The sequence below is a fragment of the Palaemon carinicauda genome, chromosome 18 (assembly GCF_036898095.1).
Source record: "Palaemon carinicauda isolate YSFRI2023 chromosome 18, ASM3689809v2, whole genome shotgun sequence".
Taxonomy (NCBI): Eukaryota; Metazoa; Arthropoda; class Malacostraca; order Decapoda; family Palaemonidae; genus Palaemon; species Palaemon carinicauda.
Genome location: NC_090742.1, coordinates 25,642,657 through 25,657,445, shown reverse-complemented (window position 1 = coordinate 25,657,445; position 14,789 = coordinate 25,642,657). Strand labels below are relative to the sequence as shown.

Below are 14,789 nucleotides of genomic sequence, written 5' to 3'. Positions count from 1 at the left end.
TTTATGTTCAAGTTTGCAATTTTGCATATTTATTATTTATGTGCATCTATAGGTCATGGTGTTATGATTCCAGATCATGCAAGTAGGCTATACAATAATCTCATATGGACAGGCACCTACAGAACAATGGCTCATTTTGAAAATGAGTACATCTACATAGTCAAGTGTATGTTGGACTAACTTTTTTTTTCATGAACCTGGGGAATTTTCTTGTCATATATATATATATATATATATATATATATATATATATATATATATATATATATATATATATATATATATATATATATATATATATATGCATACATGCATGCATACATACATACATACATACTCATATAAAACATATATATATATATATATATATATATATATATATATATATATATATATATATATATATGTATGTATGTATATGTGTGTGTATATACATACAACCATATGCTACAATAGCATTTTATGTATATACCATACTTATGCCATATATATACACACATTGTGCATACATTACATACACACACAATAAATATATATATATATATATATATATATATATATATATATATATATATATATATATATATATATATATATATATATATATATATATATATATAAAATTTGCAGCTCCCACAACTATGCATACAACCAAAATCACATATACAGTATATACATCCATACATAATGTATATTTATATATATATATATATATATATATATATATATATATATATATATATATATATATATAAATATACAGTAATATATGTATACAAGTGCATGGGAAATCATGTAGATAACATTATTATACAGCAATAATATATAGAAGTCTTTGGGTGGGCCAAGGCATACATTTTCTACACTTTTGTAGATCTTAAAGTTTGCAAATTCAAATACCATTAGTACTGAACACTGCTGGAGTGTTACTTCCCTCTTGAAAATGCACTCTTCTTCATGGCCATAATGTAAGAATCTTATATCTATTTATATAGGTTTAAGTATCTATAAGGAAAAAAATTTAGAGTACATTCTAGGTTCCACCTCAAATGATTCTTCTACAGTAAGAGGATCTCTCCAGATAGGCAATGCTCTAACATACAATTTTTAGCACCATTGGAACTGCTGATTACCATTGCTTTATACTATTTTTGTCAAGTGCACAGAGAATTGGAAAAAAATACCTTGCTGTCCTATCATGCCAATAGGTTTTAAACTAATGAGAACTGTATCTGTTTCCAGTTTAATGAAAACATAGATTCCACTGTTATATGCATTTGGGTCTACATCTACTGTATACTTACATATATGCATGTATATACATAATGTACATAAATATGTATACAGTACTGTATAAGCAATTACACAATACTATAATGTATATTTCCTTATGTTTACTCAAATATATTTGGATTCATTCTTTTAGGAAGTACTAAATCAGGTTGGATATGAACAGCAAGACTTTTCAGATGAGATGGAAGCATGAATAGAAATGCAGATCACTTAATGTGGAACCAATTCAGTGTATACTCTAATTTACCCGCTTTCCCACAGTGCAAGAGATGAGAAATCAGCCAGCTTCTCTCTTTTGGAATGTTAAAGAAGTCCTCAAAGTCTTTTACTAAATGGAAATTCCTGATCATCAATGTCCCCAATAAATGTGCCATAAATCTTTAATTCACCCCCCCCCCCTAAACATCTTATTTGTATGAGATGCATAAAACATCAATTATTCTTATAATGTTACTCTCACTGTCAGTCATGCAAATATTGAAATTACAATATTGTACTTCAAAGACAAATATGTTATGAGACTCTTATGCTTTTTTGTTAATTTTTGTATTTCAGGTACACTGAACAAAATATAAAAAACACGATATAAGGAAGCTTATATGTGATTGTTATACCAATATATTGTACATATAGCTCATTCATGTAATATATACCATATGTAAACTATTTTTTATAGCTTCAGAATATATATAGTTTTTGAAAATCTAATTTACAATTTGCTTAAACGCAAAGTTTTTACTGCATATCTATTTCCTAAATCAAAATGTCTTTGGGTAACACGATACACTACAACGAACCCCTGTATGCTACATATACTTTTTGTATGTGAACATATACCACGTTAACATGGCTCTTAATCCCCATTCCATATTGAGGACTTTTTGAAATAATAGTCAGCACTTTTGGAACCGACATTAAATATCCACAGACGATATTTTAAATGTTTACCAGAAGCAAAACTCTAGCTTCAATTATATCAGCTGGAGATATTTATCATCAGATGCTACTGAATTCTAAGCATGAAAATGGCTTGATCTCTCATATCTGGCGGATCACTTATTATACACTACAATAAAATCATAAAAAGTATGATCGGATTGTGCAGCTCACATCTTTTATTTATAATATATCAAATAAGAAGCTGGGTGGCTGAGGTTCATCAACATTAACAGCAGCATAAGAAAATATGAGAGATCAGAATTTCTCATCACAGTGACATCTCTTCAAAAACAAAAACCTAAGTAAAGAAAATTGATTTTCTTTTTCATGGAAGGTAGATATTGATACTGAACATCCCTTATCTTCATCAGTTCTCTGAATTGATAATGTCTGAAGACAGTACGACTGTATAAGCAAATATAGTGACTTTTAATTTTTTTTTTTTTTCAGAAAAGTTTCTAAATATTCTTGACACATTACATGGTTTGTGCTCGTATCATACTAGCATTGCAAATGCAATTCTGAGAAATATAGATGCGTTCATGTCCTTGTGAAGGTTCAGTTGGTTATGGAAATGCTTTCTTTAAGAAATACTGTAACTGTTCCTACTTCATACATCATAAATACCATGATGACTCTTAAAGCTTCCATATACTGTACTTCCGAATTTCATATTTCATATTTTCGTTTTTATTCCGCATTTTCTCCTTCATTAATTATGTCTTTTTCATCTTCCTCCTTGATAACGTTTTCATCATCCTCATTCTGATTTGCTGTGTCACCATTGAGATTGGAGGCTAGCGCCAATTCAGCTCGTAGTTCGGCATCTGGAAAGGTTGAAAGGGAAATTCTCCGTTACATGCTATAAAAATTGGCATAGTATAATATGTCATTGTACCACACTGTGCTGTCTCAATTAATAAACACACACTTTCCAGTTTATGGTGCCATACAAAATGCAAAGTGATTGGAAAAACCCTGCAATCACCTGTGTGGTATCTAATGTTTGATTTTGATTGAATTTTGTTTTAAAGAATCCTTACTACTGTATATAAGCACTACAAATGTAAAAAAAATGGCATGCAATACTGCATACAACCTAATAATCATTTTTACAGTACAGTACTGTACTGCACATGTAATAATAAATGTTATGCATCACTGAACATATGAAGCAAATATTTATGTATAGTGAGAATAGACTGTTATGATGGCTTATGCTTGATCTAAATGTGACCTACTGAGGGAAAATTGCAAGATATAGGTTAGCCAGATAACCCTCGCATATTTCAAAATACAGTATTATCATTCCAAAAGTCACCAAGAATGGTGTTAAATTTCATAATTGCTTGTAAAAAACAATCAATCAAGTTTAAAACAGGGGACACAAACATTTAAGAAATAAGTGCAATAGTAAAATAATCTATAATTAATAACTGAAGTTTTATTTTCTCTATATAATCCTGCAGCACTATTACAAATATTAATTCTCCTATACTGTACGGTTATGTGCTTTAATTCAAGGTAAGATCATGTGTTGGTAAGAGACTACTGTTTAAGAGTGATAGAATTAGCGAGTGTCAAATGTGAATCAGTTACCCTTGGCGGCACGTTCCTTCCAGCGAGTTTTATTGGCAGCCAAATGATCTTGCCAGGGGCGCCGAACCTCTGTGCCTACGACACCGCTAGGCCTCGCAGGTCTCTTGATAGGGCCACCAGGTTCTGAAAAAGAGATATTTCACTGGAAAATACCTTTGTAGGTGGAATTGCAGATATTAGACACACACTTCACAATAACACTTAATCAAACCAAAAATACCTTATACCATACTAAAGATACTACATGTTTGGAAAATATAATATAATAAAAGTAAATACTATGGAAATTTATAAGTTAATAGGAAGTTCGCAAAGAACATTTGATCCTGTTCAAAACTCTGCCAATTTGAGAAATTGATACAGATAAAAGGTCTTACCTTTAAATTAAAAAAAAAAAACAATAGGGAAAATGACTATTTGAATCATTGACCTAAAAACTTGTGCTCAGTAATTTTAAACCACAAATGAAATAAACTGTGGTCCATACACCAGAACATAATGGGGAGGACAATGAGACATGAGGCACAGGGACTCCCTTACCATTTTGTGGTTTTTGAGGTTCTTCAGAGATAGTTGGAGTTGCAGGTATAGAAAGAGCTGCTACCTTATCTAAAATGTCTCCACAGACCCCCATACTTGGCTCCACAATGAAATCAATAAAACCTGTGATCAAGAGAGAAGTTTTCATAATGGAAGACATTTTGTAAATCATGGAACAAACAGTTACGAAAAGTGTTATTCAAAGTAACAGTCTTTATAGCTAGGCTATAACAATGCCAACCTAATCATCTGCTATTACTAAAATAATGAATGGAAAATTTCGTTAAATGAAAAAACATAATACAAAGCATGAAAATTGTATTACGCTATTGTAAATCAAAGTTCAGTTGGCAAAAATATATATTGATTCTTTCCTATTATTTGGGTCTTATTCAAGTTCCTTTTGTAAGGTAATACTTCTTTAGAGTAAAATTTAATGTCTGCTTTCCTTCTTACCTGATATGAGGCAACGCCTGTTTTGAGCTGATGAGTTAAAATTGTAAGTTCTTGTTAACTCTACTGATGTTATGTTTTGACTTGAATTTGTTTATCTATTTGAGAACAGGATTAGACACAATGTTATATGGATGTCAGCAAAAATTACATTAAAGGTGGGTCTCACGACTTGTGGACAATTTACTGGATTTTTGGTAAAATACAGATATATATATATATATATATATATATATATATATATATATATATATATATATATATATATATATATATATATATATATATATATATATCAAGGGTGTATCCATGATCCTTGAATTTCCATGGCGGTAACTGTTGATTCCTTAGTCAGGAAACTCTATACCTAATAGTACCTAATGTTAGAGAGGTATTAAGCTAGCTTAGAAAAACTGTCTCACATCTATCATCAAATTTTCTCTGTTCTGCTCCAGCATTCCAGTTCACAAAACTTATTTGAGTAAACAGACCAATTAATACCCTTCATCTCACCTACACAATTACATGAACTCGACCCTTGCCACCAAGAGTTTAAGTTTTCCTTTCTTCTGTAACTTGATTTATGTCAACAGCATTCTCCCAACTATTGCCTGTAACTTACTTGCAGTGTACAGTTCAGTAACTATGATTGGCCATTTAATGCTTTACATATTTTTTCCTGAAATGTTATGAAATTATCTCTTTGGTATAGCACTGTATTCAGTCAGTTACAGAAGAAATGAAAACAGTGGTTGAGCTGGAGAAACACCAATAAGGTTGTTTCGTGTAATTATGCATAAGTAAAACAAGTCTCAGTTAAATAAGGTAAGTCTTGTAGACTTAAATACTGATGCAAAGCATGACATAGCTTCACTAACCTACCTTAATAACTCGCTAACAATACGTACCATTAGATAAGAGTGCTGGCTAAGCGAGCAACAGTAATATTCATGGAGATACGTCCTTGATACATACTGTATATGGTTTTCACTCAAAATATAATCACTTGTTCCATGTCACGAGACCCAACTTAAGAATAAATTTTGTAGAAACCCACATAATGTCTTATCTAATTCTGCTCACAAACACACAAACAAATGCAAGCCACTGCATTACTTAGTGTTTCCACATTTACATATTTAAGGTACATTTCATGATTGAAAAGTAGTCATCTTTTAATATTTTGATTGTCAGTTAATGAAAAAAAAATGGCTAAGTTTTAATGTTGCACATTACAGTTTCAGAGGGCATATATTATAAAAAAAAATAATAAAGTTAGTGATGAATTTACTCCAGTTTCTATGTGTATACCCCTTCTTCAATGTTAGGATAAAAATGGGAAGTGCTCTTTTTGCTTTAGCCAAACCAGACCAAACTAGGGAAAACAAAATCTTGTTTACATCTCACCTATTTGACTCTCTGCAACGAGTGTGTTGTTTCTGTCACAAAGTGGAGAGTAAGGAAGGCCTAACTCCCGCTCCTTATCTCCCTGCCTGAAAAACTCTTCCAGTAGCTGCGTCGTCCACCTCTCGTGGAGGTTCCATTCCTTACTTGGATGGGATATGTCACAACAGTGAAGGACTAGTGATAAAGCTTTTGCTTTATCAACACCACTGCAAAAACAAAAAGTATTCATTAGTTCATGTCCCTTGCTTTTAGAATTACTGTACAACAGTCTATACTAGAAGATTGGGGCTAATATCTAAATAACAAAAAAAGGTAATGTACTCAATGATGTTCAATTTGACAATATTTCTTAATTATATTTGACAACTTTCATCAATTTTTTACTAGTTTCAAAGACGTTCGTCAATGTTCGACGACATCATTCGAGTACAATGTTCATTGAAATGTTACTCATAAAATGCATTTTAGTATGACTCAAAGAATAGGGAAGATTCCACATATATTTACAAACTGTACTTTTATTTACAATAACATCATGAAACTTTTTTTTTTTGCTTTATTGTATCTTTCCATTTAAAGAAATTAATTTTTTCTTCATTCTTTATATAATGGAGGATGGAGATTAAATTGTCATTGCTATACCTATGGCTGCTATTTGAAATAAGACTTTTGTTAGCTGTTTATTCAACAATTTACAAAATTTATTTGTTTCAGATATGTAATTCATAAAAAAAAAAAAACAGTATTGAGTTACAATACCTTACATAAGAGTGAGACAATATTTAAAGCAATTCAACTTATTTACATCAACTGTTTGTAATATGAAAAAAAGAATAAGTATTGACGAAATAATTCAGAAAACTGGATGAGTTGGCTCCATAATTTTTTTATTAAGAATGACATAAAAACTGAATATACTTAGATAAACTCATCCAAAAAATCTACCGATAAGTGTGAATATGTGGTAAACCTCAGATCTGGGAGTTTTTCTAGTTTGACCAATAGATGTGTAGGCAATTCTTAAAACATTTAATTTTCTTCGTTTCCTTTCTTCACTGAGCTATTTTCCCTGTTGGAGCACCTGGCCCTATAGCAGCCTGCTTTTCCAACTAGGGTTGTAGCTTAGTAAATAATAATAATAATAATAATAATAATAATAATACTAATAATAATAATGATGATGATGATGATGATGATAATATACTGTGCCAGAAGGTGGGCTGTGTTATGTTCGGTAACTAAATGATACCATCTAATGCTTTAGCAGAAATTAATTTTATGGATAGCTTTATCATAATAGAAACTGGGCCATCTAATTTACTCTAAAATTCTAGTAATATTCTGTCAGTCCAGGTGTCACCTATATAGGCCATGCCTTAATGTTGGTACAGTTTACATACATATATATATATATATATATATATATATATATATATATATATATATATATATATATATATATATATACACACACACACTCTCTCATCCTCATAAAAATATAGAACTAACTTTCAGTTTCAGCCTTTCTAAAACAATTTACTAAACATATTCTAACTTACCATGTATTACCAAACATAATCTAATAATATCTCCAATATTAAAAAGGAATAATTCAACAATTTCCTCTACACAATATCAAGACAAGTATTGTTTGTCTAATCAATACCTGCACACCCCATTAATACATTTGATACTTTTACAATATATGGATGATCCAAGACTGACTGCAGATGCATCACTTCTGTAATGTAATGTATATTGGAAATGACTCACCTTGCATCCGTAATGGTAAGCATCGCCTTCAGTCCTTTGATTTGTTGGAAGTGAGAGGACATGTCTGTTGCAAGAACCATTTCTATAACAAGGCTTCGGAATTCGCGATATTCCTCTTTGGACAGGTTGATCAGAACATTGCTTTCCTCTCCCTTCAATAACCTGGAGAATAATTGTAAGGAGGTGAAAAAAATTAGAAAAAAATATTATGCCATACTGCTTTTACATCAGTAAATTAAAGAGAGAGAGAGAGAGAGAGAGAGAGAGAGAGAGAGAGAGAGAGAGAGAGAGAGAGAGAGAGAGAGAGAGAGAGAGAGAGAGAGAGAGAGAGAATTAACAATAATTACCAAGTCAATTAAAATTCTGTTTAGATGACTCCGATGCAAGTTTAAAATCTAAATGTTTGATTTAGTTCCTGACACCAATTCACAATTTAGGATTTCTTTATTGGTAAACATAACTAAATATGCCAGTTGAAATACACCTAAAACAGCTAATTTTATTCAATGAAAGTATTAGCAATGGAACGTATTGAAAAATGTCATACTTGTTATATATTTGAGAGAGTTCAAACGGTCTCCCCCTACCCTCAGGTGGTCTCATAGCCCCTCACAGGTCACCCCATCCCTAACTCCCTTGCCAAGCTTAAGAACTCTCTTCATACTTTGCTATATCAGACCTTTAAAGTGTACCTCACGTGATTCCTACAATGTAACACTATTGCTTTATTTTTATCTCTTGTTCTCTCTACACTGATAATAGAACAATCCGTTTAAGCTTGACATCACATGTTTTAGATTGTTTGAATTTTTGTGACATTCTTGCTTTCAACTGGTCGTATACAAGCTTGTTATCTGTTGAATAAACTTTACTTGCATTCACCTTACCTCTATGTTAAAACCCAATAGTTACGTTGCCAAAACAGTCTAAAAAGCTGCCCATAGATAACCATAGGAGTGTGATTCCATTAAAAAAGTAAAAATAAAAAAAGTGCATGCTGCAGCTCTTTTAATGTCACCTTAATATGGTGTCTAAATGCAAATGAAACTTCATAAGAGCGACCAACCACTTTCTATAACTAGCTAAGCAGGAGGCTTGCAATCAAAAGCCTACCTTGATGAATTATTAAAAAAGCACAATTGCTAATGTTAAGTACCGACAATCTGAAAGTGAGTTTTTCTATGTTCGCATCTCGCAAACTCTTACCAAGCATGTCATTATGCTTTTACTATAGTATCCCTAGACCTAAACTTTCAAATGATTAACAGGGACCTATCAAAGAAATAAAAAAAAATGTAGAAAAACCTTCCTGAAAATTATGAAAAAAAAAATTAAAAAACAAATTTTCCACTTACCTGAAGGCAGCACAGATATGATGGTTTTCGAGCACAGCCCGATCATTATAAAGTAGGGCTGTTTCCGATCCCGACATGACGTGGAAGTTATTGGTGGTTCCCGTGTGTTCATAGTCGTGGATGATGGCTGCCATCAGCGTGGCCAGGATTTCGATATCATTTAACCAGTTCTGTTGATAGATTTGGATGAATCAGAGCTTGGGATATGTTTATAGAAGAGGGAGGGATATATCCTATTATCAAGAAACATAGCATACTGTACCATGAAATAAATTAATTGGGATATTTTTTTTTTGCTTGTTGCAACAAAGACATATCCATCTCATGATAAGAAATGTCAACACTCACTACAATAAATATATATATATATATATATATATATATATATATATATATATATATATATATATATATATATATATATATATATGATAAATTTTGCACATTTTTACGTGTTTTTCATATTCAAATAAGCCATATATATTTTTGATATATTAATGTCTGGATTCTCTTAACAACCTTTGTTCGTGGCCAAGTGGGTTAAGTCACTGTCTATATAAGCTTGCCGACCAGGGTTCGATTCCCGGCCGGAGCCAAGCTCTTGTCTTTGTGAGATTTCGCCTGGGTCTGTGATCCCGAGGTTGTTAAGAGAATCCAGACATTAATATATCAAAAATATATATGGCTTATTTGAATATATATATATATATATATGTAATTTTTTTTTTGGGGGGGGGGGGGGGGGGGGCTCGAGCCATGTCATCCTGATGGAAGATCCTCAAAGGCAGCTTTCTACTTGGGATATATCTGAGAGTGATTTACCAGAGAATTTTACCCAAGAAGTATCAGAGGGTTCTATCCCCTGGAGTGAATATCCTGAGATATCGTGTATACAACAGGGACATGTTTAAAACATGCCACAGCTATCCTTCTCCGAATATAGTTAACCTTGTCTCGAAAGATATGGGATAGGATTGGATATGTGGGCGAGAGAGCCGTTACAACTCCCAATCCCAGTGTGTTTCTGGAAACACGATCGCTGGTTCACCATTCCAGTAGCAGCCATTGCATGACGCAGGGCCTCACACTGAGAATTGGGAGGGGATGAAAAGTAACAGGCAGGTCCATCAGGATGACATGGCTATCTCAGCAAAAAATAGATTTTTCCCATGTCAAAATCCGTTTGTTGGGCTCAGCCATGTCGTCCTGATGGAAGTGTCCCAGAGAATTAATATTCTCAGTTATAGCCAGATGTAGTTTTTAACCTATTTGAGAGCCTAGAATTCTCACTAAATGTATAAGGACAAAGTCCCATGATAAGTAGTGTGACAGGAAAAGGTTTGTCTACACATCCACATAGCAGTTGGGACGTAGTCCCAAGCTATGAACACAAGTGAGTTGATTGTAAATCACATAGGAGAAAAGAAATTTAATTGCACAGTCCCTTTCACTGTAAATAAAATCTTTGTCCCCAGTAAGCTATCAGACTGAAGTTTGTAAAATAAGGGTTAAAAATGAAGGTACACTGCTATTTATTGTGAACAATGAGTCCATATAAATGAAATGCAAAAAGAGCCGAAGTCTTTAATCATTGCCAATATATATATATATATATATATATATATATATATATATATATATATATATATATATATATATATATATATATATATATATATATATATATATATATATATATATATATATATATATATATATATATATATATATATATATATATATATATATATATATATATATATATATGGACTCTGGGAGAGTCCATGCACAACACTTAAGAAGCTGGTCTAATCACACTGCCAGTGGCCACCACAAAGTGTTTAATCTCTTCCAATTCACGCAAGTAATGTTTGAACAAGACTCGAAGATTTCCATCCCGTATAAGCTTGTAAGCCTTCAAAAGAACATGCACTGGAAAAAATTAAGGAAGAGGCAACTTTCCTGGGGTTATGATATGATGGAGAGTCGGCCCTTCTGATGAAATAGGTGAGTTTGGTCCTGAGCTGTTTTTAAAAAAAATAGATCCTGTTGTTTCCCTTTTAAAAAGTTGTCCTCTTTTAAAAGTCCCACTCTTTAACAGGTTGACCTTAATGCATTCCATGGGGCACAGAGAAGGATCCTCCCTTAGTGAAGCGATTTTCTAAGGCCCAAACATTTTGTGGGAAGGTAATTTTTTGCCAAGAATGCAGGATCTGGGTAAAGATTTACCTCCCTCGATTCCGAAAATTCGAAGTGGCCATCATCCCTTGAAAGTGCCACGATTTCGCTAACTCTAGCCCTAGAAGTCATAGCAAGCAGAAAGATTGACTTTTGAGTAAGATCCCTCAAAGAGGTAGTGGCATTATTTATTGAGGAGGCTAAGTGCAAGGCTTTATCCAATGGCCATGATATAATCTTGGGAGGAGCATTTGGTTTCAATTATTGAACGGTTCGCTATTGACTTCAATATCAAAAGCTTAAGTGATAGGTCTAGTTAGGGCCAATTTACATGAGGCAATAGTTGTAGAGGCAAAAGTTCATTCGTGTAATGAAATAAAGAAGGAAATATGGAAGTCCATAGTAATGGAAGAGGGCTGATGTCTTTTAACAAATTCCACCCATTTTCTTTTTTTCAGGAAGACAAGTATTGTTGTTCCGTAGATTTGGACTTGTACTCTTCTATAAAGTCAATTCTCTCCTTCGTAACTCCGAATTTTCTTTGGGCCGCTAGGGCGAGAAAATCATGAGCTGAAGGTTTCTTTTCTGCCAAGAGGAAGCAAAGACAGTAATTGAACTCAAGGGTTTTCTTTATCCAAGAGGAGGCGAAGACAGTAAATGAGCAGTAATTTAAGAAAATTTGGAATGGAATCAGCACTAGAGATGAGTGGAAAAGTTTCTAAACAAGATCAATGAAAACAATCAGAAAACACCAGAAAATCTAATAAAAAAGGCTGGAAATAAGGGTAAAATCCCAGAATTGAAATAGAATTAGTAGAACTAATAAAAACAATAAACAAACTAAAAACCGAAGACATTTGTAAACACAATCAGACCAAAATTGATGAAACTCTTAAGAAAGGAAGAAACATCTAATTGATGAAAAGAAGACTTGGAACAGAGTGCCTTCAAACATTTGCTCTAAAGGATGAAAAAGGAAATATCATCATAAGAGATGGGGTGATAAAATTGCCGAAGATTTCTATACAATGCTATACAATAATGATATATGAAACAACTTTGCCAATATAAATAATGAAACACCTCCGCTAGTACCAAAAGTAACAGCAGAAGTAAATAAAGTACTAAAATGCGCGAAAAGAGGTAAATTAGCAAGATAAGATGGCCTAACAGTTAATTTAATAAGAGATGGAGGAGATTTCATAGTAGCAAACCTAGCAAAATTCTACACCAAACGTCTGTAAGAATGCTCTATATCTACAGCTTGGAAAAACTTTATTATTACACCAATTCACAAAAAGGGAGGCTCAAAAGACCTGATAAAATACCATCCAATAAGTTTACTCTCAGTAATATATAAAATATTTAATCAGAAGGTCCTACCAGCATTAATTTATCTAATAGAAACGTAGAGTCTTACTAATGCCTAAAAGCATAAGGTAGTTACCACTCTAAGAGCTATGGAAGGAATAATGATGGGGTTAACACCAAATGACAGAAAATAAGCAACATGGATACGAGCACAAACTAAGGTAGAGAATATCTTAAATGTAAGAAAAGGAAATGGACATGGGCAGAACATATAATAAAAATTATATATATGGACATTAAGAATAATAGAACAGACCCCTAGAGATTGCAAAAGAAGCATGGGGAGGAAGAGAAGACGCTGGATCGACGAACTAAGGAAATTTGCGGGCGTAGACAGGCAAAGATAGACCATAAATAGAAGCAAGTGGAATGACATGTCTGAGGCCTATGTTCTGCAATGGACTAGTATATATATATATATATATATATATATATATATATATATATATATATATATATATATATATATATATATATATATATATATATATCTATATATATATATATATATATATCTATATATATCTATATATATATATATATATATATATATATATATATATATATATATATATATATATATATATATATATATATATCTCTCTCTCTCTCTCTCTCTCTATATATATATATATATATATATATATATATATATATATATATATACATATATAGATATATATATATATATATATATATATATATATATATATATATATATATATATATATATATATATATATATATATAAGGGACGATTCTTTAATCTTTAATATCCTCTCTTGTAAAATAATTTTTACATGTTACATGCAATATGTTATCTTGCCATTTTTTTAGCCTTTTAAAAGAAAAGCAATGACGTTGATGGAAGTTATTTAAGCACTACTAAAAAAAAAAGAAGTTGAAAGAAAACTCCCCAGTCATCAACAAGCATTTAACACAAATCTGTGTTTGATATTCAGTCAATATTCCGACCTCACGACTGCGTGCTTGGGAGCACATGCAATGAGTAGCTTAAGGATGTCTTTGGAGTTTTTTTTTTTCCTAGCTCCTCTTGGTCTTCTTTCCTACAATTACGACAGTGATCGTGATAATCATTATATATAGAAAAATACTATCAACAACGAAGACAACATGGAATTTATTATTGTATTTCTTTTGCTTGGTTTTGGCTAGTACTCAAGTTGAGAGGAGCTTTGTATTTCTTTTGCTTGGTTTTGGCTAGCACTCAAGTTGAGAGGAGCTTTGTATTTCTTTTGCTTGGTTTTGGCTAGCACTCAAGTTGAGAGGAGCTTTGTATTTCTTTGGCTTGGTTTTGGCTAGTACTCAAGTTGAGAGGAGCTTTGTATTTCTTTGGCTTGGTTTTGGCTAGTACTCAAGTTGAGAGGAGCTTTGTATTTCTTATTGCTTGGTTCTGCCTAGTACTCAAGTTGAGAGGAGCTTTGTATTTCTTTTGCTTGGTTTTGGCTAGTACTCAAGTTGAGAGGAGCTTTGTATTTCTTTGGCTTGGTTTTGGCTAGCACTCAAGTTGAGAGGAGCTTTGTATTTCTTTGGCTTGGTTTTGGCTAGCACTCAAGTTGAGAGGAGCTTTGTATTTCTTTGGCTTGGTTTTGGCTAGCACTCAAGTTGAGAGGAGCTTTGTATTTCTTTGGCTTGGTTTTGGCTAGTACTCAAGTTGAGAGGAGCTTTGTATTTCTTTGGCTTGGTTTTGGCTAGTACTCAAGTTGAGAGGAGCTTTGTATTTATTTTGCTTGGTTTTGGCTAGTACTCAAGTTGAGAGGAGCTTTGTATTTCTTTTGCTTGGTTTTGGCTAGCACTCAAGTTGAGAGGAGCTTTGTATTTCTTTGGCTTGGTTCTGGCTAGTACTCAAGTTGAGAGGAG

At 32.4% G+C, this 14,789-nt stretch overlaps 1 protein-coding gene across 7 annotated transcripts in view; it reads right to left on the bottom strand.

Moving 5' to 3' along the window:
• Positions 1–768: 768 nt before the first annotated feature.
• Positions 769–14,789, bottom strand: part of LOC137657723 (dual specificity calcium/calmodulin-dependent 3',5'-cyclic nucleotide phosphodiesterase 1A-like) — a 330,354-nt gene continuing 316,333 nt past the window's right edge. For all 7 annotated transcript variants that reach the window (XM_068392161.1, XM_068392165.1, XM_068392164.1 and 4 more), the window contains 6 exons: positions 9,360–9,529; positions 8,005–8,166; positions 6,232–6,437; positions 4,372–4,494; positions 3,832–3,954; positions 769–3,059 (listed from right to left, as the gene is read on the bottom strand). In XM_068392161.1, coding sequence (XP_068248262.1) covers positions 2,923–3,059; positions 3,832–3,954; positions 4,372–4,494; positions 6,232–6,437; positions 8,005–8,166; positions 9,360–9,529 — 921 coding nt within the window. In that variant the 3' untranslated portion in view covers positions 769–2,922. The remainder of the gene's footprint in view (positions 3,060–3,831; positions 3,955–4,371; positions 4,495–6,231; positions 6,438–8,004; positions 8,167–9,359; positions 9,530–14,789) is intronic.